The sequence below is a fragment of the Echeneis naucrates genome, chromosome 15 (genome assembly GCF_900963305.1).
Source record: "Echeneis naucrates chromosome 15, fEcheNa1.1, whole genome shotgun sequence".
NCBI lineage: Eukaryota > Metazoa > Chordata > Actinopteri > Carangiformes > Echeneidae > Echeneis > Echeneis naucrates.
In genome coordinates, this window is record NC_042525.1 from 14,479,009 (window position 1) to 14,506,882 (window position 27,874).

General features: G+C 38.3%; 2 protein-coding genes across 5 annotated transcripts in view; one reads left to right on the top strand and one right to left on the bottom strand.

The window, feature by feature from the left end:
- Nucleotides 1–90: 90 nt before the first annotated feature.
- Nucleotides 91–26,065, top strand: hhat (hedgehog acyltransferase). Of its 4 annotated transcripts, none has more exons than XM_029520650.1 (13): nucleotides 91–224; nucleotides 1,604–1,756; nucleotides 1,849–1,913; nucleotides 2,057–2,170; nucleotides 2,292–2,486; nucleotides 3,825–4,037; nucleotides 4,750–4,927; nucleotides 5,274–5,424; nucleotides 6,993–7,028; nucleotides 9,315–9,516; nucleotides 10,076–10,220; nucleotides 13,039–13,120; nucleotides 25,903–26,064. In XM_029520650.1, the coding sequence occupies exons 2-13, from the start codon at nucleotides 1,636–1,638 to the stop codon at nucleotides 25,943–25,945; spliced, it is 1,545 nt and encodes a 514-aa protein (XP_029376510.1). In that variant the 5' UTR covers nucleotides 91–224; nucleotides 1,604–1,635; the 3' UTR covers nucleotides 25,946–26,064. The 4 variants fall into 4 exon arrangements, with proteins under 4 accessions (XP_029376510.1, XP_029376507.1, XP_029376508.1 ...); XM_029520647.1 differs by having other exon boundaries at nucleotides 148–940; nucleotides 25,903–26,065; XM_029520648.1 differs by having other exon boundaries at nucleotides 148–786.
- The window catches only part of kcnh1a (potassium voltage-gated channel, subfamily H (eag-related), member 1a), a 30,700-nt gene continuing 22,238 nt past the window's right edge, over nucleotides 19,413–27,874 (bottom strand). Inside the window, exons 10-12 of the mRNA XM_029520646.1 lie at nucleotides 25,917–26,169; nucleotides 24,373–24,569; nucleotides 19,413–20,604 (exon numbers count right to left, since the gene is read on the bottom strand). Coding sequence (XP_029376506.1) covers nucleotides 19,735–20,604; nucleotides 24,373–24,569; nucleotides 25,917–26,169 — 1,320 coding nt within the window. The 3' untranslated portion in view covers nucleotides 19,413–19,734. The remainder of the gene's footprint in view (nucleotides 20,605–24,372; nucleotides 24,570–25,916; nucleotides 26,170–27,874) is intronic.

Below are 27,874 nucleotides of genomic sequence, written 5' to 3' on the forward strand. Positions count from 1 at the left end.
TTCAGTTCCCTAAATAAATGCAGTAAAATAAGCACGCCTCACAAACTGGCACCACCTAAACGGAAGAAGAGCTTCAGTGGGCTGTTCACAGACCAGCTTAAACCTGCAGAAAATACACAGGAGGGTTTTCCCTGGCAGAAGCCGAGTCGCTCCAGGACAGTTGGGGGCGGTCAAACTCTGATAAAAATCGACTGGCACAATGAAAAGAGGAAAAGCACACTTCGGTGATTTTGAATATTGGCGATCAGAGTTGTAACGTCGTGCTCTTACGGCCGAAACGCGGTCAGACAGTACAGTCTTCACTTTCCAGCGGCGCAGTTATGACTGCTCTGCATGTTTAGGTAGCGCTGGGACGTGTCTCAGTGATTAGCTTCCTTAGCTAACGTTGGCTAATTGTTATTATACTAGGACGGCTTTTCTGGTACAATAACGAAAAGATGTGCACACGTCGGCCGAGTTAGTGTTCGTGGTCTCAGAGTGTGAAGGATGAAACCGATGTTATTATTTACCAGATGTGACCGACTAAATGTGGTCCTTATTGACTATAACACGCCTCGTTTTTAACCTCTTTTTGCTAACATAAAAAAAAAATAGTAATAATAACTTTGCCGAACTCGCCATTAGCAGCTCCGGATGGCTTGAATGTATTGGTTTTACTAACAACTGTCGGTGAATCACTTAGACACTGAAGCTCGGTTAAAAACAGGGTGATCCTCAAACAAGTTCTGGTGTTATGTGTGCGTTTTTCTGCACTTGCGTTGAATGTAAGAGCTGTCCCCGGAAATTGTAAGTCACGTTTGTGTTCATGTTCAGCTGAGGATGCGGGTAGCAGCTTACCTCCCTCTTTCACCTCCGTCTATTTAGTTTGTGTGTCGCTTTACATTTTCATATTGAGCCCCAACCATAGACGGAAGCTGCCTACTTGGTGCGAAAACAATGTGTAATTATAACCCAGACAATTTAATATTTATACCTAAACACATAAAAAAAAAAAAAAATAATAATAATATATATATATATATATATATATATATATATATATATATATATCCAGTTAATGAAAATAACCAGCAGCTTCCAGGTGGGAGCATTGTTGCCTAGCAACAGCACTGATTCCCGTTTGGTAACGACTTGATTGAATTACATTTACAGCGAGAAATAATAATAAAGTTTAAAGTTAGAAGTTTTAAGCAAAGCACACATTTAAAATACAGAGTTTAACCGGTTTAAAACTTGTGTTGAACTTTGAATTTGATGTTTCCTTTGTCTTCTACTGAATAAGACGTTGAAAAATAAAAAAGGAAAGTTAAAAAATTAGATGAATAATTCAGATTATCTGTCTGACTAGCAAGAGAGAAAAAGCATGTAATCAAAAATGTACCCATAGTGTAAATAACAGAAAATAATAAATGACAAATTGGGATAAATACCTTTTACAGTCCTGATTTTGAAATGATAATTTTATTTTTCATTAAATTGATAAAAAGAAATAGAACATTTCCAAATATCTTTCTTTGTCTGACTTTTTCTCTGAAAATTTAAATGTTATAATTCTGAATGCAGATTTGATTACCTGGTTAAAAGTGTGTTCACTCTGTTTCAGATGCACTGTAGCTGAGACAGAGATCTTACCTGATGACATCTAAATCAAAGGCTCACCTGGCACCCTTGCCATGGACAGAGATCCTTGCATATTGGTTGTTGTCCTTCGGCTCCCATCTGTACTCTTTCTACGAACTGCACAAGTTCTCTAAAGGTAAGGTAGACAGACTATTATTGACTTGTTGCTACAGGTTAGTATGAACATGGGTATAAGGAAACTGTATTTAATTCATTTTGTGTACTCAGAGCATGAAGCAGGGTTGGAGAGAGAGATGCAGTTGGAAAAGGGCCTTCTGAAAGGTTTTAAAAGGGTAAGCTCAACATTGAAATTCTGATCAAAGGACTAATCTGAACCAAGTTTGTGTTTATGGTGAAAATGAGGGCTTGATCACACCATCAAGCTTTCCTTTTCACGAGCATTCAGATGATTTTTAAAGCTGGCAGTTTTTTGCAGGACCCATCAGACTTTGAGTGGAGTTTTTGGACTGAATGGGCAAAGAAATCTCTACTGTTGACCCTGACTGGTCACGGTATCATATCAAGATTGACCAGCATCTTTTACCCCAAGGTAGGACTAAGCTCTCCGACTCTGACTCTAGTCTCTAGACTCTGCTTTAACTTTTAAGTGGGCTAAAGTTATTATGTCTTAGATGGTTAAATCTGACACATTTTCCATCTTTCTCTACCAGCTTAGGGTGCCAGCACTCACAATATATGGCCTGTTAGTTGCCAGCATTGTGTTGGGGGTTAAAGGTGTGAGTGTGCTGCTGGTACATCTGGTTCTGTCCTTTTCAGTGGCTCAACTGCACAGGCCCACTCTGTCCTGGGTTTGTAGCCTGCTGTTGCTCTCTACACTTCATATCCAACCACTTCAAGAGGTCCAGGTAGGTTTATCACCTGGATTATGTTATCTAAATAAGTGTTATCTTTATATGGCATTAGAAAATTTCAAAGCAAAATTGAATCCAAGTATACAAATAAACCTGTTTTTCGATATAATTTTTTTTCTGTATGAAAGCCATCATCTACATTCATGGATGTAGATAAATGCTAAAGGCTTTAGATCGATTTATTATTAGCAAGTGCATATGAAATAAAATGTGTACTCAGGTCATGAAGCATATGATAAAATAGACAAAAAAAAAATAATCTATAATAATTGGTGAGTGTGTTCAGTAACAGAAATAATGCAAAAACAACTTTCAATCCTTCAACATTCAAACCTCCACACATTTCTGTCACTACTTTTGTATTTCTACATTTATCATCACTATCATGAAATTATCAATAATTACTTACAATACTTCAGTGAGGCTAAATGGGTACATAACAATAATACTCTTATTAAACCAAGGCAACCATTTTTATTTGTTTAAAGTCAGGATCTCTCACGCACTCAATCAGGCCAGAAATTCTTTAAATTATAAAAGCAGCACTTAACTTTAAACCTTAGAAAAATTAGACCTACTCTTAGTTCCACAGAAGGAAATAAACTAAACTACAAAAACAAATTCTCGCTCCATCTTACCTCACTCTGCAGGCAGTGCTGAACAACATAAACTGCAGGGGGGGCGGGGGGGACTTTGGATTTCTTATACAGTATACATATGATATGATACTAAATGGCAAATTTCAGAAGTACTAAATGCCATATTTTTAAGGGACACAAGAGGGCGCAAGATATTAAAAGGATATAAAGCCGTTTGGACTTCCACTATTTTATGTCTGCGTGTTAAGCAGGTCATTTCCACTTTTTCTTGATAAAAGATCGAGCCGTTGGAGAGATGCTGACAATCATCATGTTTTCAATGTCAAGACATTTTTTACAGTGACAATAAGACAATAACTACAAGTGCGCTTTTACCAAATTTGATTTTATTTCATGTAATACAGTGAAGAGAACAATTAGTTATGAAAACCAAAAATACAGAAACTTAGTATTTCACAATACATTACGTTTGAACTCAGCCAACAGGCAACTGTGTTCTAAAGGGGAGAAAGTCAATATAGGTTGGAATTAGATTTTAGGAAGTGGCAAAGACCTGTCCATGGCAGGCCTTTACATTTGACTCTTGCCCTCCTTTGCTCAGCCTCCCTCCTGACCCCTGTGTGTAAACATGGCTTCAAAAGCAATTACATTCCTGGGGTAGTCAAGCAGATCTCTTAAAAATGTTGAGTCCCTGGAAATATTTTAAGAATTAAAGGCCTTCCCACATTCACAGAGAGGCTGGTACAAGACTGAGGAGGAGTACTATCTGCTGCTCTTCAGTGTTGCTGTCTGTGGTCTTCGCTTCATCAGCTTCAGCCTTGAGCACTGCTGGTGCCCTCAGGAGTGCAGTGGAGTTGTGCAGCTCTGCTGGTTGTTTTCATACACCTTCTATCATCCGTTTTTCTACAATGGGCCCATTGTCACATACAGAGACTACATTGAGCAGGTAAGAGAGCCATCAGATATCAGAAAAATGTGTTTACCTCTTGAAAAACCTAGTGGACAGCATGTTATTGGAGGTATACTTAGAAGAGGATAGTTATCTTAGGTTTAACATGTTATCTTTTTATTTGTGGAAAAATAACAATGTTATATTTGGTCTTGGGAAGCATGGCAGCATACAGTAGTGTTTAGCGCTGTTGCCCCAAAACTAGAAGGTCGGGGTTTGATTCCCTGCCTAAAGCCTTCCTGTGCAGTGTTTGCATGTTCTCCCCGTGCCTGCGTTGGTTTCCTCCCATCATCCAAAGACATGCATGTTTAGGCTGATGTGTGACTCTAAACTGTAACCGTATGTCTGTGTGAGTGTGAGTGGTTGTTGGTCTCTGTCTATGTCTGTGTGTTGGCCGTGCGATGGACCGGCGACCTGTCCAGGGTATACCCCACCCTCATCCAATGTCAGCTGGATTGCCTCAAAACCTCCCACAACCTAGAAATGGTTAAGTGGTAGAAGATAGATGAATGAACATCTGGTCCGGTTAACTTCCACATCTTTTTATGCCTGGTTGTCTTCACATTTTTTGAACTTTATATCTTTGGGGGTATTTCATGGATGTTCATACAGTTTGGTCTCTTATTGTTATCATGGTATTTGGTCATTTTAATAATGGATATTTAACCATCACCCACCTGTAAACGATGTGCTCACTTTCCATCTACAGATGCAGAGGTCTGCTGAAGAGAGTGACAGGGGAGCATCTGCTTTGGGTTACTTGGTTCTCAGATCAGGCAGGATTGTACTGTGGTGGTGCATTGCAGAATACATGACACATGTAATGTACATGCATTCTATTCAGTCTAATGAGACCTACTTAGAAATGCTCCCTCCTTGGGCTTTGGGTAAGTCGAACCTTTTTTCTGCTGTCATGTACAGAATATGTTCAGTTTTCATATTTCCCTGCCAACTCAACATGTTTTCAAGATGCATACTTTAAAAACATATCCCCGGTAGGAGTCAGGGGTAACATCACTTACTAATTGTTCTTAATTCATAATCCACGTTTCAGAATGTAATTGTTATTTTCACATAGAGCCCAAGGATTTGGAAACTATATGCCATTTATTCAAGTGGTTGCCGTGGTCAACAGATATTTGGATATTTGGAAAGCAAAAAAAAATTATTACTTTTAATCACAATTAAAATGAGAAATATTTATTTCGAAACTTCCTTTTCCCTGCTTCACAGGTGGTCTAGCCTTGGCCCTTGTCCAGTTCTTCTATGTGAAATATCTGGTACTCTTTGGCCTTCCCTCCATGTTGGCTACTTTGGATAAACTAGTTCCCCCAAAGCTACCTTCTTGTGTGAGCATCATGTACAGTTTCACAGGGATGTGGAGGTGAGACTGTACAGTGTCAACAATGTCACTATTATATTGGTCTCATGGCCAAAATTCCTTAACAGTCCAGTGACCAATAAAGGTCCCTACCATTGTTACAGAAAAGGTACATGTAATGTGAAGTGCTTTAAGAGCACACTGTGCTTTAGCAATCAAATTCAGACTGGGCACTGAATTGTCTCATCTTCTGTTATTACTGGCAATCAGAACAATAGGTCACCTCTGCGAAAGGAATATTATATCATTCACTCTGGCAAAGTAGAATTGGACTGATTCGTTATTTACAGACCACAAATTTTCCTTTCTCCAAATGAAATTAGGTTTTTTTGCAACATTTCTTGGATGAATCATTAAGTGTCTGCATTTTGCCTAATATAACATACCAGTTACCAAGTTACCACTGTGTGTCACTTTTAAATGTTACCTGAGTATGGCTTTGGCTTCTTGTTAAAAATAACAATAAAAAGTTAAATGTCACGGTTACAGCTTCATTTATTATACATTCAAGAACACTTGTTAGAATGTGAAGGGAAAGCCTATGCCTGGTTTATGCTGAAGGGGTCACAATTGCTCAAGTATGTGGACACACCCATTGCAGTGTTTGTTACATAGGGATACAACAATTTAAATCAGCAGGACTTGCTGTAAAAAAGGCTAGAGACACCAAAGTTTCCACCAATATTTCAGGTCATTTAGGGAAAAAAGATACTTTAGGTTGAGCTTCTGCTAAACTTGTACTATACTAACAGGTTTTTGTATTTTGTCCAAATCCATTTATATCAAGAAGAGCAGGGTAAATAACAAAAACTGTATTCTGCAAAATACAGTACAATACAGTTCAACAGCAGGACAAATTGCAGTCTCAAAATAATAATAATGTTAATTTAAATGGCACTTATTAACCTGGTAAACTCAACAGTACCAATTTAGTAGTTTGTTTTTTTTTTTTCCCCAAATGGCAGGTATAATCAAATTGAGCAAATATCTAGAACAAACATAGACACCTTCTTAATGGGAAGATTTATTGCAGGACACTGCAGTCGTTTTACCTGTGGGCCTATAGCTGCCGATTGGGTGATAGTTAAACGGAAAAACAGGCAATTAAAACTGTAAAGTTAGCTGTAGGTGTATGGTGTCACTCTAAATAAGATTGAGGAAATGCTGGTTTCGTTGAGTGTTTTTGGTTTTGCAGTAAATAGTGCACCGACTTAAACCATTGTGCTGACACCGATGCACTCCAATCCAGCCTGTGTCTGCTGAGCTGGCCAATGTTGACAACATTGATGGAATGCATAAAGCTGTCCACGCACATCACTGAGTAAACAGCTTCGATTTATAGATAGAGGGAAAAAAGAGCAGAATGTCTTTTCTAATCTTCTTAATGACAGAGAGTGAAAACAGAAACGTACATGTATCATATAAACTGCGCAGGTGTCAGTTTATATGAAGCCCAGTGTTCAGGTGTTAGTGTTATATTGTTATGTAAATTTGTGTCTCAAATATCCTTCTCTCTCTCTCTCTCTCTCTCTCTCGCTCTCTCTTTTTTTTTCTTTTTTGTTCCATCTCAGGCACTTTGACGAGGGGCTATATCGATGGCTCATCAGGTAAGAGGCACTTCATGAGTGGTGGACAGACTAATTCAGATGTTAATGTGCACAAAAAATGTGAAGTGATATCTAATAAAAATCAAATTTTCTTTTCATCTATCTACCTATCGATCTATTGTACCTCAGCATGCCCTTAATCATACCGTACATACTGTATCCATTCCTCACTGTAAATAGTTAATTTTTTGTGGGGCATTGAGCTTCATTATCCTTAAAAAAAAAAAGGGGCACCATCCTCCAGCTGTCTGCCTGTGTGTGTCATCACAATGGACAAGGATGCTGCATTTGCATGTAGGCTTTCTTATGATTATGAGGTTGCACGTTGTTGCTGAATAGTTCCTCTGTTGCGTTACTGTTCCTGTACCCCAGAGAAATGCCTTGTTGTTTAATATGTGCATATGTAATGAGAGCATTATGTGTCTGCTCACTTGGAGTTTGGACACTGCATGCTATTAGTTTGTCTGCTAATGATGCACACTTGGCTGAATGCAGCCTATTGAGACTTTATGGTTTGCTACGTTAAGGCAATCCTACAGTTGCACGGTTGTCATAAATTCCATTGCGATATTCCGTGAAAATGTTCCTTTGTCTTGGTTATTGTTTTTTTAATTAGTGTTTGTATTGAATGGTGATTTTGTTTGTTTGGCACATATGGTACTAAACATTTTTGTCTGCTTGAGTTCAAAATGAAATATAGCATATCAGACTGTTAAAATGGCTCCAATTAATTTGCTTGAGATCCCAGAATTTAAATTGTAAATGCAAGTGTTTTTTTCCTGGTTAATGGTATCACTTACAATTATCCTTCTCCTGATGCAAAACGATACCCATGACACAATGCCCCAACGTCCCTTCTTGTGAAAGTGCTGTTAAAGAGGTTTTAATGCAGTTCTGAAATTCGGTTGAAATTGTCTGAAGAGGGCTAGATGAGTGCGTAGGTGTTAAATGATGTGCTCCACATGACTCACTGACACGCCGTCTCCCTGAGCAGCTAAGTGGCTCATTCTTTGCCATTCCACTACGCCGTCCCCATCCTGCGTGTCTCAGCTTCTGTCTCATACACACATACAGTCACTGCCAGACAAAACTCTTCAACGTTTTTTGATGGAGTTATTGTGGCTGTATGAAAAGGAATATTAGAATTAGTTGTGAATAAAGGAGTGGGGTCATGGACTGAGGTGGGTAGACATCTGCAATCAGATTTGTTCCTGATTTCATTTAAAACAAGAAAGGACGTGTCTGTGCAAGTGCTACTAGCCAAACCAATTCCTATTGTCAGCTTATAAAGGCGCTTTGTTTGTAGACTCATCTTGCAGTAGCCAAGTGTTATAGAACACACTGATTATTCAGGTATTAATGTATATCTCAAAATCATCATATTTTGATAAACATATATTTAGAATCCATTTGCAGTCAAATAATTTGAACAGATGGATAAATAGTGTATATGGTTAGGTATTCAGGTCGCTCTGGCTCTAACACTGGTACCGCTCCATCTGTTTTTGCACCTACTTTCATTTTCCAATATGGCCAAGCTGGTCACTCTATTTAAGGCTCTGAAAATGCTGGCTCATCTTTCAGGAACATTGATTAGCCGCAGGGTGGCTGAGATAATTAGTTCTCAGCAACATTGGATAGATTGTGATGTTTGTGCCTAAGTGCGTTGGACTTAAGTAGCATGGTGAAACCCTCTGAGACTGACAAGGTTCTAACATAACCAGCCACCAGCACAACCTTCTTCACAGCTAGAGGGAATATTATTCACATCAGGCAGGTGTGTCCACTATATGAACTACTGAAAAATCACACCCAGCTTTTTACTGAACTGCCTTCTTATGAGCAAAAATTCTACAACCACACCCAATCCAAAGGGGTGAATGCAGGCAAAACCTGTGTCAAGGCCTTGGTTCAAGTTCCACGATTTACTTTACAATCATTAAACCGCTTGCAGTATTATTAACAGCTTTGCAGGATTGATATTCCCTCGAGTGGCTCTATTTTTGCACTGGACGTCACAGCAACATGTACTTGATTAAAAACAAATGAGCATGACATGATAATTTCTGTGATGGGTGTTCTTTGCAATTCATTGGTGTATTGTGGTGCCATTTTATTTTATTCATTTATTTTTAACGTCTGCACTATTCAGTGGCTGCAGTATATCCCTGCCCAACTAAAGAAGTCTAATTAAATCCCCAAATTGTCTGTCTGGCTATAATCACACTTTATTTATTCTAACAGAGCTGATTTGGTTATTTTTTCCTCCGCGTGCTCATGTTTCAGATACATCTATGTGCCACTGGGAGGTTCACGACACGGCCCTATTTACAAGATGTTAGCTACTGCCCTTGCATTTGGATTCGTCTGCCTCTGGCATGGTGGCCATGACTACTTACAGTACTGGGCCCTGATGAACTGGGCTGGAGTTCTGGTGGAAAATGGACTGAAGTCTCTCTTTGCTTCACCCTTAATTCACCCCATAGTTGTAAGTTTGACATTCAAGCGGTTCTCTCTGACAGAACCAACAGCCTAAAAATGTATACAATTCATTCACAATTATTCCACAAACCGGATTGTCGGTTAAAATTTGTGGACCATATGGGATACATCTAACAAGGAATGGGGATTGAAAAGATTTTATTGATGCCATTTTAATGATTGATTCTGCTTATCAGCCCAATTGTTTATCAATCCCCTTAACGATTGTTGATCAATTTTCTGGGAGACAACAATAAAAGATATTGATGAGCTCAGCGGCACACAATTCTGATAGCTGGGACATTTTGGAACTGGCTCCCTCAATTCCCATATCTACATTTAACAACATAAATAGAGAGAAAAGTCTCTGTCCACCAACATTAACAATACAATCATTCAGGCTCTTCTTTCTTTTTTGGCCTCAAGCCACAACAAGGAGGTTTGTGTTCTCAAAATAGAAATCAAATCTGATGCCATACTGTGTAATCCTCCTTGTTTACAGTTGCACTGATCATTGGAGGCAGGTGCTTTTACTAATTTACTTTATCTTTTTACTGATTTCCCAGGAGCAGAATTTCTCTCCGGCGATGAAAAGGAGATCCATTGCCTTTCTCTCTGCCTTCTTCACTGCCATGCTCATCCTCTCCAATCTGGTGTTTCTTGGGGGCACACATGTTGGCAGAATCTTCTGGAAGCGTGTCTTCATTCAAGGTAAATTGCTTTCCACAGCACTCACTCAAAAGGATTCCTGCATGGCTTTTATTTTGGAGGATTGTTTCTGCTGGCATTTTTGAATGTGTGGTGCATCAGTCATGAAGCCAAATTGTAGGCCATCTCAGATTTTCCTCCAGCTAAACATAGCATGTCTGGCAGCATGTCGAAAGCAACAGAGAGACCAACTGACATAGGCCAAAAATAAAATCATAAATAAAATATAGCAGTGATTAAAAATGCCAGGTCTGTATATTTAGCAGTGGATGAGTGAGGCTGTGGTCATACTGGGACTTTTATGCGTCTGCATGGACAAAATAGAGAGACATCTGCTTCATGGTTGTGCCAGTCCCTATTTTGCTCCCTGTATCTTTATTTGGCTCATTTGGTACCTAAAGCAAGATGGCAGGCCCGCCATGAGCCTGTCTATACATGATAAGCAGTCTGAGCTTCACTCCACTGCAGAGTCCATTCTGAGAGCTCAGCCCAGTGTTGATACAACATCAAATTAATAAGAACTATTCATTCAAGCTGAATTAGACTGCATGGTTTATTCGTTTTTAAAGAAGTGACAATTCAGTTTTTGGCACACAAGACAATCTATAATATTTACAACCAGTAACCAAAACACTGACATCCTATAATGTTGTTCCCAGTACAGTTGCCTCTGAGAAGCCACACAGCAGCTTTTGGCTTTTTTTCTGAAGCTGTCTTTCTGCTCTGTTATTAAATCTCCATCTCCTTTTTTGTCCTCACCAAAGCCAGAGGAAAAGGCCCGGCTCTTTAGCTGCTAAATGCTCCACTATGGTCTCCACCTCGGTACTAAGTTGATATATCTGCTGGTTGGTGCTGGATATGTAGTGCACTGTGGGTTTATCAAAGCTGTTTTGTTGAAAAGATCTGCAGGCTGCTGGAAACTAAGTGAATGAAAAAGACCAAATTTGTATCTCTGGAACAGCCTGTCTTTGACTAGCATTTCCTGTATTTATTCTTCAGGCCAGGGTATACTCTGTTATGTCACAGAGACTAGCCAACAACACCTGACAAATGTCATATTCCAGTCACCAGTAAAGCTTTATTGTTACAGTAAGCATTCATTGGAAGCCTGGCAGACTCACAGCAAATGGTGCGTAACTAGCGCCCCGACCTCTTTCTCACACATACACAATACTGGCGACTTTGTGTAAAAAGAATTCTAAAAATAAGGGCAGTGTCGGGGAAAAAAAAAAAGCAAACCCATATCTGCTGTGAATTATTCACAGTAAGAACCAGAAACTAACAAAGAGTCTCAGTTTTACATTTATGGGAATTCAATTGGACCATTGAAGTGCTAAAAATTTATTTATAATGTAGCTATACACTACATTTGACATAGCTTATAGAAAAACCCTTAATAATTTCACTGCATTTACTGAGTTATTGCATTTTTCTTCTTTAAATTGAGCTATGATAGATCCACCAGAAGTGCCTGAAGACATTCCTTTTATCTGCGATATCTGTGTAATAAATCTCCGTGTGGGAGTTGTGCCTTGCTTCATTAACATGAAATCAATACTTATAAATCAGCCTGTCTGCGATTTTTACAAGTGCAGGCAGCAGTGTAATTGCACTCTGACCTCTCTGGCTAAAGCAAATTCCTAATCACAGAGTGTGTCTACAGCTGTAGAGGTGTATTGAGAATGTGGCCAAACATTGCAAGCTCTGGGACATTTTCATGCTCCTTTATCACTATTTTCCAATGCTTTTAGATCAACCACCAAATCAAATGGAGCAACGTCAGTAGAGTAGTAATTACAGTACATTATTTCCTTTTCCATTATTTCCTTTTTTCCACGTAAGAAGTAAATGTTGTTTTTTTTTTTAACTTCCCAAAAATAGTTTAAATTCCACCCCACTCAAATTTCACCTCCTTTGAACCCGACACACTTCACCAGTCAAGTGGCAAAAGATCCTGGTGCAATTAGACAACTGTTTGATTAGAGCCATAACATGAAACTCCAGGAAATGGGTTTGAAATTGTTCCATCGCTCTCCATCACTTGACCAATGTTTCGCAATTATTAGTTTGGTCTCTTTGTAGTATTTGGCTAGTTGTGTACGCTTGTTCTGCAACACTTGGATGAATCTGTTTTCACTGAGGGTGTTAATGAAATGCACATACCTGTAAACACAAAACACCAGGACATCTTGGGACACCGCAGTCTTGCTCTTGGTGCACATCGTGCTGCGGGCTAAAATATGAATGATTAATTTCCATTTGCATAATATTTTAAACGTGTGCGTCAAAATTATTCACATCTTTTTCTTATGTAATTGATATTTATCACACATGAACCGGAAGCATTATCAAGGCATTTTTTTTTTTTTTTTAAGACAAATGCAAATAACAACACATTACTCATTTCTACTCATTACCACACAAAACAAAACTCCAAATATGGCTTTGCAAGCATTAACACATCTCATCCGCAAACAAGAAACTAACAATACAGCTGTGCATAAAGCAGCTTGCATGTATGTGAATTAGATGTGGACATGAATAGAAGAGAATAGACCATTGAAAAGCATTGTGGCCGCAGGTGCTGGTTACTGAGATAATCTGGAGCCAGGCCAGTCGGGAGGAGGGGCAGACAGCTGTCCTTACCTGCCTGCCCGACCCTCTAAGAAGCAGCTATAAATAGAAAAAGAAACTAACCAACATCCAGAATTGACCACACCATCAGTTAGTGTCTCTCTAACTCTTGTAAAAGAATTCAAGCCATGGTACACAGCACAGGATCCTTTTATTTTTTAATTTCCCTTTTCTCTTTTAATTTCAGGCTGGTCTACCATGGCCCCGCCTATGCTGGCCTTCCTCTACTGCTTTGCTCAGATCGGACTAGAGTGGACATCTCGCCTGCCGTGAGTCACCTTGACTTTGTAACAGAGTGAGAATCCGTACTGCCGGACAAGCAGAACAACCTGCTGAGTCTCCTGCCTGCTTCTCACCACCTGGTTTCACATCTCTGTGGTTGAATCTGGCTCGTGGCCACCGAACATGTGCTAATTTTGCTGAAGTGCAGCTGAACCTGGAGGAACAGGAACATAAATTGTAATCGGATGAAATTTATTGATGTTGTGAATCCAGGGCAGCTGCTAATTTAAGTCATATTGCGCCTTGGCTGTGCTGTGCCATGTTTTCAACCTATTAAGCAGCAGTGAATCACTTCTATTCTAAGAAACTGTAAAGGAAGATATGGACCTTGAAAGTATCATGGTTAACTGGTTTATAAAGTATTGCTCAATGGAGCAACAAAACGGAGAAATGCTAATTTCACATTAGCTGTCTTCCCATTGCTCCCCACAAAAATGCCTGTGTATGCAGAGGTTATCAGTAGACACAGAAGACTGAATAGAGCAGCGGGAACCTGATTGATGTCATTATTTCTCTGTACAATCATATTAATAGAAGTCGATGAATTGCGCATAACCTGTTGAGTGACAACACACTAGCGTTTAAGTCTGCAGTTGCACTGGAATGGAGAGAATTGCAAAAAGCTCAGCGTTCTAATGTGTTGTGTTAAATCAAATTTAGCCAAACTCATTTATCATGTCTGCATTTAAATGTATATGCAGTTTGTTTCAAGATAATCCATCTCTCAGTCTCAGCGTTCCATCTGAATTTATGTCCCCAGTCTTAATATACAAACAGCTGTGTGGAGTGCTTTTGGATGGATGAAGGAATTAGCCTTCAATGGACAGATTCTCCATCAGTTTGTTTTAGAACTACTTATAACAGTCATTAATAAATCATGGTAAACTTTCCAAAGTAAAGAAAGCATAATCTTATTTCAACAGACAGTTACAGAGAAGTTTGAAAGCATTTTTCTACATTCAAATGTACAAAATGAAGCAACAGTGACTTTCTAAATAATCCTGGTAATCATTTCTGACTCTTCTACCCTCTCCATTTGCAAAGGCATATGTTATTTCCCAGAACAGCTGTATTTGTTGCTCAAAAAAAGGTAAATGGTGTGTTTTGTCCTGGGTTATTTTGAGCAGCACATTAATGCACATAGTATTTTCAGGGGTCGAACGGCGCTAAGGTCGAACCACAGCACCCCCGATCTTACTGCTATGAATAAGAATGTGAGACAGTGTGTGATTTCTTTAGAGCTATTTTTTTTACAGCAGTGGAACCTCATGGCAAAGAAGATTCAGGTTCTGGATTCACAAATAATTTTGCGTCTTAAATGTGTAGATCAGTTGATTCTGACTTGCTTTGATCCTTTCCTTGTGTTTCTTCATATGAAGCAAACTATGAAATATCTAAAAACATATATAGGTTTAAGGTGTTTTTCTGGAAAGACTCAACATGTCCAAAAACAATAAAACCATTAAGAGTTAGGAGTGCTTCGTGAAATCTTAATGCTCAGTGACATCTATGAATGGCACTGCAGTTGAAACAATTTGTCAATGGGCCAGTTGATTGATTGACAGCAGTTATTTTGATAACAACTCATTGTTATTTTCAAGTTATTTTTTAAGCTCACTCTTGGTAAAATGTGAGGATTTGCTGGAGTTCAGTACTTTGTCATTGTAAACTGACTGATAAAGGCAACAGCAACAATGATAATCTGCAGCTCTTGTAAAGATTAATGTTTGCTCATGCACCAAATGGAATGATCACTTTTAATGAAATGACATGATGGAAAAAAATATCCACACACATATATATACATGTATGTTCTCAGCTTAGTTAGATATCATTTAGATATAGATTTCGATATAATTTCTTGAAAGTAAAAGAATCTGCCTTCAGTAATTTCCTCTAACCCAGTAAGGGTTCACTAATTAGTCAGCAATTTAAAAAGGTTAAAAACTCTGTTCTGTGAATGAGCATAAAGCAGCTTTAAAAAGCTTAGCCCTGCTTTTTTGTTTCTTTTGAAAGTGATGTTCCAAGAACAGCCTGATGCTCTTACTAATCAAGGCAATAAGGAAAGCAAGTAAGTTTTCCAATCAGTAAAGGTGTTCTGTCACTACATAATAAAGGTTTTGTGTAATCTGGGGCCTGTGTTTCTGGTTCCATTAGTTGATTTCTATTCTGGGGGTTATCACATCTAAGTAGGATCAGTGTCAGCGAGGAATCCTCTTAAATGAGCACAAAACTGGAAGGTTTATCTGACATAAGATGATCAGACAAACACTTTCTAGTGTCCTTATTATTACTGGCAGAGGAGCTAAAATACAGAGATCAACACTTCTCTCAGGTCAGAGTGGGTGCTACAAAACGCCTGGAGAGAACAGACATGGTCCGGCATATATAAAATATTTATTATGAATAGCACAGTATGTCACAGTTCATAACAAAGTTCCCATTGTGCTTGAAATAGTCACATTTCTCATCACATGATGTGCGAACATGTGCATATCACATTAACTCTACAACAAATCCAACGTCTTCTCTTTCTTTAGAATCTAGACATCGCAATATAATCAGTGCATATATTTCTGTGTGTTTGTTTGTTTGTTTGTTTGTTTGTTTGTTGGGCTTGGTTTATAGGCAGCTTTCTCTAGCTGACCACAAAAATAGTTCTGTGTTCAAATCAAAACATGACTTGGATATTGAACCCTGCTTTTCTGTCTGCATGGATCAGGATGAAGGCACAGCTCTGCATTCTTCAGTGGCAATCACAGGTTATTACTGAAATAATATTAATAAAGTGTTGCAAACATTTTCCATACTTGTGTCGCTGTTATTGCTGTAACTTCATAAATGTTACAGCGCTGACGTACACATTACTCTCAAGGATCTTGTTTCTAAATTTTAGAGTGCACCTACAACCCATTTTAGATTTTAGTGCCACATATTTATGGTGCTGTTAAAACATTTAGCCTCCTGAGAGAGGCATAAGTGAAAGTACCCACCAATTGCTTTCGCTTTTTCTATTTGACACAAGCTTGGATTTTTAGTAGGAACATATATGATTTTTTTTTTTTTTTACAGATTCTTCTAAAGAAGATAAGATTTTCCGCTGCTCCTTTCAGCTACTGTAAAATGTAATGACAAAAATAAAATAGTAAATTATGAAACAGAATAATACACTTTTAAAAAAAGGCTTTTATGTGTCATTTAAAAATAAGTTTTAAAATATACTTGATTCTGTCATTTATCTGTGTCGTTGGTGAACTCGTATAACACTAGATGTGGCTTAGAAAAAAAAATATATTTTTTTTCTTTTCACAATGTGAATCTATTAAATAAATAAATCAAAATTTCTTCGGGATTATGATGAATGAATAACATAAATAATGAGAATGGCGGCCAGTACCTCTGTACGTTGTGCTATTTGCATTGTTGATGGGATTTGAAAAGACTCCACTAATTCCACTAATTGATTAAATTGAATTAAGTAGATTTTACTGTTGTGTAACATTCCCAGAGTTACAGCTGTAACCTCCACATGATGCGATATGTATGTAATTAAAAATTAAAGACTTATTATTCAGTTATCTGTTCTTACTTATTATTCTGAAGGACTAATGAATAGTTTGACAATGACTCATTTTCACTTCAAGAGGTACATGAAAGGATCAGTGTCACTCAAGTGTGTAAACAATATGGAGCTACAGCAGTTGGACAATTATCGTAGTTTAGTGTAAAGACTGGTAGTGATGGGAAGTGACGAGGCAGCCAAAATCATAACTTGTCTTTTTATTTTGCGATTTTGATGTGCCTGGTTACAGCCTATGCGGACTCGCCATAGTTTATGTGAGACAGAATGTTGACTCAGACTATATTACACTTATCCGACACTTAATAATGCTGTTATCGCAATAATTTGCAGTTCCAAAAGCTGTCGAATGTTTGAAAATAAGATTTGGTTACTTGGATAAAACAAGGTGACAATCCTTGATTTGTAGCTTCTTTCTTTCATTTGTATAACGAAAGGCATGTGTCTTTCTACAGCTCATGAGTGTGAGCAGCAGATTTATGAATTCTCTGTGAAAAAGTCAGACCAACATGAAACCGTCAAACACTGTCTGTAACCCAGAGGAGTTCTCACTTCTGTGATGACATGCCCATTTATTTTTAGCAGGCTGAATTTTTTATGGAAATTGTGTGATGAAAAAAGAGTGTCCTCTCCCTCACAGCTTGTCATTTGTGTTGATGAGAAAGGGGGCATGCTGGGAATATAAATTATCCATACGAACAATAAATAATATAGAATAGTGTGTACTGGCCTCACACATGGAAAATAATTCTTATACCGTACACTATAGATAGACTCAAATACGAAGCTGCTTCTTCCAGAGGTGCTTTTGAGGTCTGGGCAGTTGAAAACAATTGTTTCTTTGTATTTGTTGCTTATGGAATGAAATCGATCATATTCTATCATATATCATATTTTCACTAATAAATGTAAAATCCATGAATCTCTAAACCTGTAAAGACAATTTAATTGTTTGAAATATGAAGTTTATTTCATGAATATTAGACTTTTGCTTTGCTCTGTAATACTAAATATGCATTATTATTGCTTGTTAACAGAATTCATTGCTCTGCTTTACTTGAGCCTTTGATGCATCTTTTTCTGTGGATTTAAGTTGAATCAGTAATTTTAGAAGTACTCCTACAATGCAATGATATCGCATTCATTTTCAGAGATTAAGGTTTGTTTTCCATTTAATTGGGCAGGTAGCAGTTATATAGTTTCTATATTTATTTATCATAAAGTCTTGGCATAACATCCAAACAATCTTCATTTAAAATCATTTAAATCAGCTACTTTTATTGTGCAGGCGATGTTTCTCTTTGTGGTGAAACTGAAATATACATAAAATAAAATTGCAATTTGAATTTATAGTCATGACATTTAAAAACACATTGTCTAATTGTTTATGAACATTTATTTTGACTTGATGATTGTAAACAGGATTTGAGTAAATTAATGCATAAGAAAAAAAAAAATCTCATAATGAAAACTATTGTGGTATTAACAGTGCACAGATGCAATTATTTCCTCACAAACACTCCTTTGATTAAAGAAAGGGATCATTTTAAATAAAGTCGCTATAATGAATTGAACAATTGTATAAAGTAAATGAGTCAGCTAGTAAAGCTCATACAAATATGGGGATTCATATTTGATGGCCAATAAAACAGCTTTGGGTTTTTTAACAGGTGGTCAGACCAAATGAGAATTTGAGGACATCACTCTGACCTTTGATTGACCTTTTTTGGTATATTCAACATTCCAAGCAAACAAAGTGATCTTCAGATTAAACATTAATCAGATAAACATTTTTATAGACCAAAGATAAGATGATATTGCCTCTGAATATTGGATTCAAATAAAGAGCAGTAATAAAATTAAAAAAAAAAAAAAGTCATTCTTGCCTCTTATTAAAAGCCAGTCTGTATATAAGGGGGCCATGAAATGATGTTTCTTTCCCTTCTGAACACAAGGACAGATTGACACAATACATCAAGCATGCTAACGGGTGAAAAAGTGCACCTCAGTGGCCATTTAAGGCAAAAAAATCACGTGAGAAACAGGTTCTAGTGACTCGGTCCACATATCTAGGTTTCCAAGAACAGACTTCTGTCATTTTACATTTTTATTTTACATAAATAAATTTCATATCAGAAATATTATGTAGGAGAGCATTCCTTACCATGTTCACGCCCATTTTTAATCAAATTAGGGGCCAAGCCTTGATCTGTATTACCTCATTCTGCATCACCAAAGTTATACGTGCCCTAATGTACTGTAATATAGATAAATGTCTCCAGTACGTGGCTGTAGTGTTTATATATGAGAATAACAAATACTACATATCAGGAAAGATGGACAACTTGCCTGCTGCAACAACAAAAACATCTATCCATAGTTTATGGAAATCATAAGCTCTGCTGAAAGGTGTTTTTGAAAATCAGATTGCTTTGCCAGAGTTATCTGTTGTATAATTCATAATGATCGTGGCAGAAGAGAGTTCATCAATTGCTGAAGGAAATTATTCCGACACTGTTTCAACATTTGCAAAGAGTGTCCTTTTTCACTGTCACTGCAGTAGAATGAAAACGACTGAATGCGTGCCCTCAATTAATCAAATGCGCACTTTGTGCAATTCGTGGTACATGTCTATTTTATACGACATGCAAAGAAGCTCATACTAATGATTCACTTAAAATCGAGTGGATCATGCCATTTCTACTGGAGCATTCCCAAAAGGATACAACTACGTTCTTCTGCTGGGACTCAAAATCTGAACAGATTTTACACTTGAGCTAAAATCAAACAGCTCAAGCCATTTCCCCATCACAGAAGAATGGAAAAACAAATCAAACTTTCAACTTTCCCCTGTTGTCTGACAAGTACATCCCTTTGACAAAGGCTGGTGTGTCCTAAAGACACAAGGCTGCCTAATCTAAACGGGCCGCCCAGAGTAGCCTCAGCAATCCAAGTATTCTGGATATTACTGGATTCCAGCTGAGTTCACAGTTAACTGTTGCCTGAAGATTCTTCCATAGTTCAAGAGAAGATGTCCTCTTTGTCCAGTTCTGGTGAAGCAGGTCTAGAAATGTCAAAAAGATGCTGTGGAGAGCCACCACTTGATTTCCTCTCTTTGAGGAATTTAAGAGCCTCAGTGAGTTGTGCCTCCAGGCTGGACATTCGAACGTTCAGGTTCTTGAGGTCGTCCTTTAACTCAAGCTTGAGCTCCTGGAGTGAGGCCTGAAGTGTCTGCTCTGGGATGGGGTAGAAGGCGTTCCTGGTCTCCGGAGGCTGGACGGGACTTCTCTCTTGTGGTGTAGTGCGAAACTCACCCACTTTGTCCAGACGCAGGTCACTTTTGGTGATACCGCTGTCACACGAGTCTGTCTTCTTTAGAGATATTTGTGATTCGTGAACCTTGGTCCGTTCAGGTAAAGTCTCAATTGACTCAGCTTTAGACACTTTATTCCAGTTGTCAGATTTGGCTATGGACTCTTTGAAACGACCCCAGCCTTTGACTTTAACCGGCTCAGCAGGCCGACAACCAACCAGAGAAATGGAAGATGGCACCTGTAGCTTTGCCTTCTCTGATGGAGGACAGTTGGGGGGTGTTGAAGATGAAGGTGATGAAGAAGATGGTGTTGCTGGGCTTTCTGTTATTGTGACAATGCTGGTAGTTGTGATAGCCGTTTTAGCCATCGGGACATCTACATACATGGGACCCTTCTCGATATCATACTCATCTATTTCTGGTTTCTGAATTGCCATACGGGCTTCCTTCTGCTGTCGAAAGCGCTGGAAGAGTTTTCTTACGGGGTGATCGGGCGGCAAGTTTAGAGGGGCTTCATTTTTACGCCTCTGTCGCTCCTCTTCCTCTCGTTTCACATCACTGATCTTTCTGAAGACGATCTACAAGAAAATGTATAGTTCTTATGACGCAAACACCACCATAGTAATGAATAACAAGATTTGATTGATTATAAATACCAGTTTGTCGAGTAATGCTAACGTGATCAAAAAACATTTTCAGTTAGAGAGCAGGTGTATCTGTTTGTGTGCTTCATAAATGTCACGTTAGAGAGGCAATTCCCACAGCTCAGAGGAAAAGTTCATATCCTGCCTCTGGCTTCAGTGATACACTGTTACTGCAACTGCTAATGGACTACTGCGGTCTTAAGGATTTGCACTACCAGCGGCTTTTCAGTGTTTCCTTGTTAACCTGATTGTGCCTATAAAACAAATCCAGTGCTTACAAATGACCTGAAAACTCATCCTTGCATTGTCCTGGGATTAGTTTGACAAACAGTTCCAACTTAAGATCCACTTGCCAAGTTTTTGGAGCTTTTGAAGGCCTCAAAATGTCTTCAAAACTGTGTGATACTTGACTCTTGAGAATAAATGATTGATGCATCTTGTCATTAAATGCCTCAGGCACCTTTCAACAGCTGTAGTGACTCAGATTGTACAGTATGGATAAAAGGTATAAAACGTTACCACTAGATCTTGAGTTGAAATTGTTTTGTCAAAAATATTTAATGCCTCATTTCTGATCCAGAACTCAGTGTAATTTTTCAAAAGTTCTGCATGTTAAGGCATTTATTTATCCTATATCATGCAGAGTTTAATGAGAAGATTGGACCACTCTCATATCTGTGCTGAAGGAGCCAGAGACCAATTAGTTTAGCATAAAAACTGGAAGCTGCGGTAAACAGCTGCCCTGGCGTTTTCTGAAGATAACAAACTTCAAGCTCACTAATTCTCACATCCCAGCTTATTTAGTCCATACAAAACTGAACAACCAGAAATTGGCAACTGAAAATCATTGCTTCTTGTTCCTTCTATTGCAAGTCTTTATACTGAGCTAAGCTGACAGCTTGCTGGATGTCGCTTTGTATGGAGTGTACAGACATGAAAGTGGTATGAATTCTCATTACAGCCTGACCAACAATGGCTTTTTCAGTCCAGCACTAATATTTTTAAATATTTTTCAAGAGTTTTAAAAAGCAGCCAGAAAATATCAAGCATGAAAATCTGAGAAAGCTACGGCACAAAACAGCAGCTAACTTTCCACAGGGTTACCAACACTCTCCAATCTCTCTCAAATCAATCTCAAATCTCATGGCCCCCCTTCATGAAGAAATATGTTAAATTTCTATTCAGAAAGGGCAAAGCCTGAACAACATCCCATTTGTCAGAGTCCAAACCAGACGGACTGTTTGCATTAAAAAAGGCATTTACTTGTACTTTATTATAACTGTTCTTTATGCATTAAAACACATTATTTCACAGAAAACTGTAAAATGCAATGAACACTGTGGAAACAGGATGGTAGCCCTAATAATCATCTAACAGGTAACTGAAACTGTCGACTCCTCTCTTTGTTCCTGGACATCGACAGGATGCTGAAAAACTATACACATTATAAGAGGTAAAAGTTTTCTTCTTGCTCAGTGTGACGGCAGCACACAACCTCAAATGCTCCATCCGAAGGCAGGCTTTGGCTCCTTCTTCAGTCATCTCTGAATTTCCCTACACTAAATATTCAGAAAGTATTGGAGCCTGGTGACCTGCGAGGTTAAAGCAGCAGATGAGATTGCCTTTTCATATGCAGGCAATTCAATCTTACAATCTTGCTCTGTCTTGGACAGGCTAATCTTATTATGAACCAAGCAGTGATTGGCTGCAACACTTGTTGTTGCTCATATATGAATGAGGGATGTTAGAGTCTTTATTGCATGGTGGCTGTTGACTGGAGCTGTGTATTTGTGTTAATTGTAGCATGTTTTTAATATTTTGTTGTTATATAGTGTTGCATTCAGGGAAATTACAAAGGTATCAAAAGTAAGGTAAGATAATTATTCTGAGGAAAAATGTTGAAATTAATGCAAATGTGTATTCAGGTGATTTCAGGCTGAGGTAAAATTATTGTTGATAAAGTTCAGTCCAGTGGTTCCTAACCTTTGGGTTGAGCCCCTTCTAAGGGTCATCAGATAAATCTGAGGGCTTTGGAGACGACTGATGATCCAGGAAAGACACAAAATGTGATGCTAGAAACATTTCTATTCATTGCAAATATCCAAGTGCCTCACAACTGTACAGTTACTTCATGCCACTGTACGAACCACGATATGAAGCTACAGCCAGGAGAAAAAATTCCCATATGAGTTAAAACAAAAACACTTTTTTGGTTTTCATATTTTTTCAAAATCTCTAAGAAGACAACCAGCTCTACAGACAGAGACACAGAAAACATTGGCGACAAAACAAAATAAAAACCCACTATATATATAATGTATTAATTCCCCATTATGCTACATTACTTAGCTACACGTGCTTAGGTATTAGGTACCTAATTTTTCTTTAATCTTAGACAGTGTACCGGATTCACCTGCATGGGTTTTATACTGTCTCCTGGCTGCAGCCTCATATTGACTTGTTAGAGATAAGTGGTAATCACGCTTCTCATCGAGCTCTGAGCAAGAAAGTGACTGAGTTTATCCTAAAATGTCAAACTAGTCTGTTAAGAGTCACAGCTGATATGAATGACACACCTGTGGATAATGTAGAGAAAAGCAGCTTCTGTACTTAGCCCGTGTGTGCGCTCTGGGAAGCACCATGCAGCACCATGCAGAAACACCAAAGCAATTTAAAAAGAATTTAAAACTCAGGCTTCTATCCAAAATAATGGCCTGTCCAGAGATCGAGTAACAAGTCAAAATGTGAAATCTTTTTAAACATATTTGAATTATATTATATTCTCAATTCAATTTGAAGAAACTGCTTGTAACTGCATTATGTTTTGTCATAATCCTTGAAACTTATGATATAATCAAAAGCCAATATCAACTAATCGTATTAACATTGACTGGCGTGGGTTGTCAGTTCATTATCAGCGATCCTATCAGAGAGAGTAATTGGAAACAAACAATATAACCTTTTATCTAATTAATTTCATCTTCATTATTCACCATTCATTTTTAATGTTGAATTGTAACTTGCTACCAATGCGACACAAGTGCTTTCTGCTTAAGATTCAACAATATCAATAATGAAAACATCAAAATAATTCAACTAGACAAATGTTGCGTGGTTTCATGTGAAAAAGCCATGGGAAATGCATTTTATTTGTTAGTGCTAAATTAGTGCTAACAACAAATGCACGACAGAAATGTGTTTACAAAACAAGAGTCTGGTCAGTTCTGGATAGCGCATCAGCTTTAAAGGTGCCAGGCTGCTCAACAAGGTACGCAGGCCTGACTGTGTCCTGCCACTGCAGGGAAAACAGCTCGTCTTTTGTCTGCAGCGTGTAATCAGAAGCTCTGGTCACTAACACAGTCTCGCCAATAAATCTGGCCTGTGTGACGGTTAGAATGTTTGGTTTTGGGGTTTTTTTGGTGTTTAAGGTGTTTTTGTGTATTTGTGTTATTTTGTCTATTGTAGTTATTTTGAAGTGTACTCATGCTTTATGTATAACACAAACGCTAATGGAAATATCAAAAGCTTTTTCCTTTACACTTAAATACCTAGATATGCAATGCCTGCTTTTAAAGTTAACACAGTTTAATAAAAAAAATGTATGTCTCTGTGCATATGCAGCCGTTGTGGAAACAACAGACGCGAACTGTGTGGAGGTACTGTGTCTTGTTCATTCTTGGGACGATTTGAAGAGTCACTCACCCTTTTTCTCAGGTTGTACGTGAGCAGCAGATTTCTTGAGAAGTGGTTGGAAAATGCCGTGTAAAACTCCAGCACCTTCTGCAGAGCATCACGTTTAATGACATGGAGGTCACAGTAGGTCAGAGCTCGGACATTGGCACAGGCTTGGGCCAGAGTTACCTCCTTCCAAAAAACATCCCCAAATACGTCTCCCTTCCCTGCAGAGAGAAAGAGCTTTCAAACTGGAAACATCTCAGAACATTTGCGCTTCATTAAGACATAACTTAGGTGTTTTAGAAAAAGCTTGTAAGTTGCAATGAATGACTTTAATAATGGCCCAGGTCTGTTTGTGTTTGCTGTGTGTGCTGTGTGTTCTTTATGAGATGGGTGTATGAAAGTTTTGGTTCTGTTTACAAAGTGTCTTTTCTAATATGTCTGTGTATTCAACATTTCAGGAAACAAAAGAGTAAAAGTTTACTTTGATTGCCTTTTTTTGTCTTTTCTTGTTTGTGCTGGACAACTAGATTAGACAAGGTGTTTAATCTTGTTTGCAGGGGCACTTTGTTGTTGTTGTACAGGGTGATTTGCCTAATGGCAGTTTGATTTATAGTCGTAACTCACTTCAGGCTATATTACAGTCTCCATCCAGGTCAATACAAGCAACCTGACAGTATACTGATTTCACAAAGAAGAACCAACAGTAGGTTATTGGTAAAAAGCATACGGGTCCACCCTTTAGGATGCCATCCATTATTCACCAAATCAATCACTTGGCAAATTCAAAGGATCAAAGCATGCTGCTGCGTGTTAGGGTTAGATTTGATTCACAAATATGCCTTTTAGTCAGTTAGAGTTTCAAACGGTGGTACGACAAAACAACCAATTTGAGAACATTCCCATTGGTATGGGAAATTGTAATGAACTTTTTTATTTTATATATATATTTGATATACTCATACTCAACAAGAAAATCAAGAAAGCAATCATAACATTAAACACGTTTTTGTCTAATAAAGGTCATATTCTTAATATTGAAGAAAGAAGCCTTAATATACAGACCATTGTTCAAAAAGACCAGACAGTGGTTAAAATGTTACTGAGAGGATTTTGTAGCTGTGAAGACTAGTTGTGTACAAATACTCGGTCCCTGACTCTGCAGAAAAATGATCCCCACACAGCTCAGCTTTCACTGTAGTCAGGAGCAGTTTGTAAAGTGCTGTGATGCAGGACGAAAATACGAGGATTTTAGGTTTTTGGTTTTTTTTCAGGTTTGCCTTTTGACAAACATAGTTTCGTTACTATGATGCAAGTTTGACTAGAACAATGCTGATGGCCACCCTGAGGGACTCCTGATGCTGCAATAACTGGAAGGCACTATAGTAGTCCATCTGCGACTTAGATGTTTGGTTCACTATCTTCTCCAATTATTTGAGAATAAATATGCATCAGGGATTGTCACATTCTGTAAAGGTTCTATGTATTAAAGGTAATTTTTACAAACTAAACAAAACATAATATATATATAACTGTTATTTCTTTCCCTTTAATCAGAGCACTCTACTCACCTAAAATGGCCACCACCTCATCATCCTGAATGACCTCCAGTGATCCTGACACCACAAAACAGAGGCTGTCCACACTTTCACCAGCATGGTAGATCAGATCACCAGGAGCACAGTGGATAGTCTGAAACTCCATGGCCAGAGCTCTGAGGCACCCATCACTGGCCAGTCGAAATGCTGGGTGCTCTTTAAAAACCTTCCGGTTGAGATGGACACAAATATCTGCTCTCATGTCCTTCGGGCAAATCTGCAACACCTGGAAACAAACAAGAGAGGAGAGAAGAGCTGTGGATCAAAGAGAGGCTGAAAGATTTGCACTGAATTGCACTTTAGAGCTGGTGGAGAGGCTTTTTGTCTTTGAGACGGTCACTTTTTCATATCCGGTCATGAACTAAGTAATGACTTGTTGCCATAACGACAAATTGGACCATGAAATCCACAGCTTGGGTGACTAACAATGTGACAGTGTGGAAGGGGTCGACTCAGTTTCAGCTGACAAAACCAATAATAAGTGTTTACACATATAAGCAGTGACATATATTTAAGTGAACAGGGAGCCATTCGCCGTCACTCAGCGGTGAAGGTGAAAGGTTTCTGGTTTGGTAGTCTGCCGATTGTTATTTTGCAACAACGAATGTGATAAATTTGGCATACTGCTCCTGACCTGAGAGTAAAGGGGTTGCAGGCTCACCGACATCCCTTCTTCTTTGCGTTGCCTGGTCAACAGTTGCACACACAGTGCTCCTCAGACGGTAGTCGGTTGCATGGTTCATAAATGTAGAAAGCGGACTAGTTCTGACACACTTGTATTAGTTTGCACGGAAACACTGAGGTGGACTGACAGCCACAACCCTGACATCTGTTCCCTGCTAACTGGCTGAAACCTTAACACATCATCGCCCTTACCATAATGGTGAACAGAGAACAGCAAACAAACAAACAGTGTAGTATTTACATACCCAATAATTATGGAGACATATGTATTATCCATAGGGATCTGTGTTCCAAACCATCTTCTGAATCAAAGTCAAACACCCACTCTTTGTTTTTAGGTTTCTATCAAATCCTGCGGGAAATATATGGAGCTGTAGCTGCAAAATGTGTCACCCACTATTTGTTGAAACTTGTTCTGTGGTGCTGAGCAGGTGCAGTACAGCCACAAAAGATAAATATATTATCTTCAAAATGTTCATTTCCTAATCATATCATATCATCATCTTCATATCATCTGATCATATCATCTAATATATTGTTTCATTTATCATTGCTTTATTTGTTGTTGTTATTATTCTGTATCATCAGAGGCTGTTCAAGAGACAATCCATCCTATATTTTCAGTAGCTGCAAAACACATTTATTTTGAAGTCTACGAGGAAAATTATGTATCATTTTTAAAGCTTAACAAGCAGAATATATTTTGCAACGTGAGTCAGAGTTTTGCAAAAGTTCTTCTTTTGAATAACTCAGTGAAAACATGTTTACGGGTTTTAATACTACAAATTTGGAGCATCTGTCTTTTTCAGTGGATTTGGGAAACATTTCAGAAGGAACTGACATCTATCGGACTGATTCTGTTCAACATGAATTGTTTTATCGGTAGTTTGCTAGCAGGTGAGAGTCCAGCCGCCCTCTGCTGAGTGTCACTGAGAGGCAGCCTGTCATTCAAGTACGTCTAATCATCAGGATGCCAGGCTGTTGGAAGGCTCTGCCTTTAAAACAAATCTCTTTGAAGATGAATGTCAAGCAGAGAGGGATTATGTGCCATTTTTAGACCCTTCAGTGTGGCCAGAAGCCAGACAAATAAACGATATATGGATGCAGGGAAAGCTGAATAAATATCACCTCGTGATTACCGGAAAACAAAAGGTTTTCCTCAGGACATGATCCTTGCCTTATTACAAAACTGTGTCAATGGAAGGAAATAAAATGATACAACCTTTTTGATAATTAAATGTTCGGCA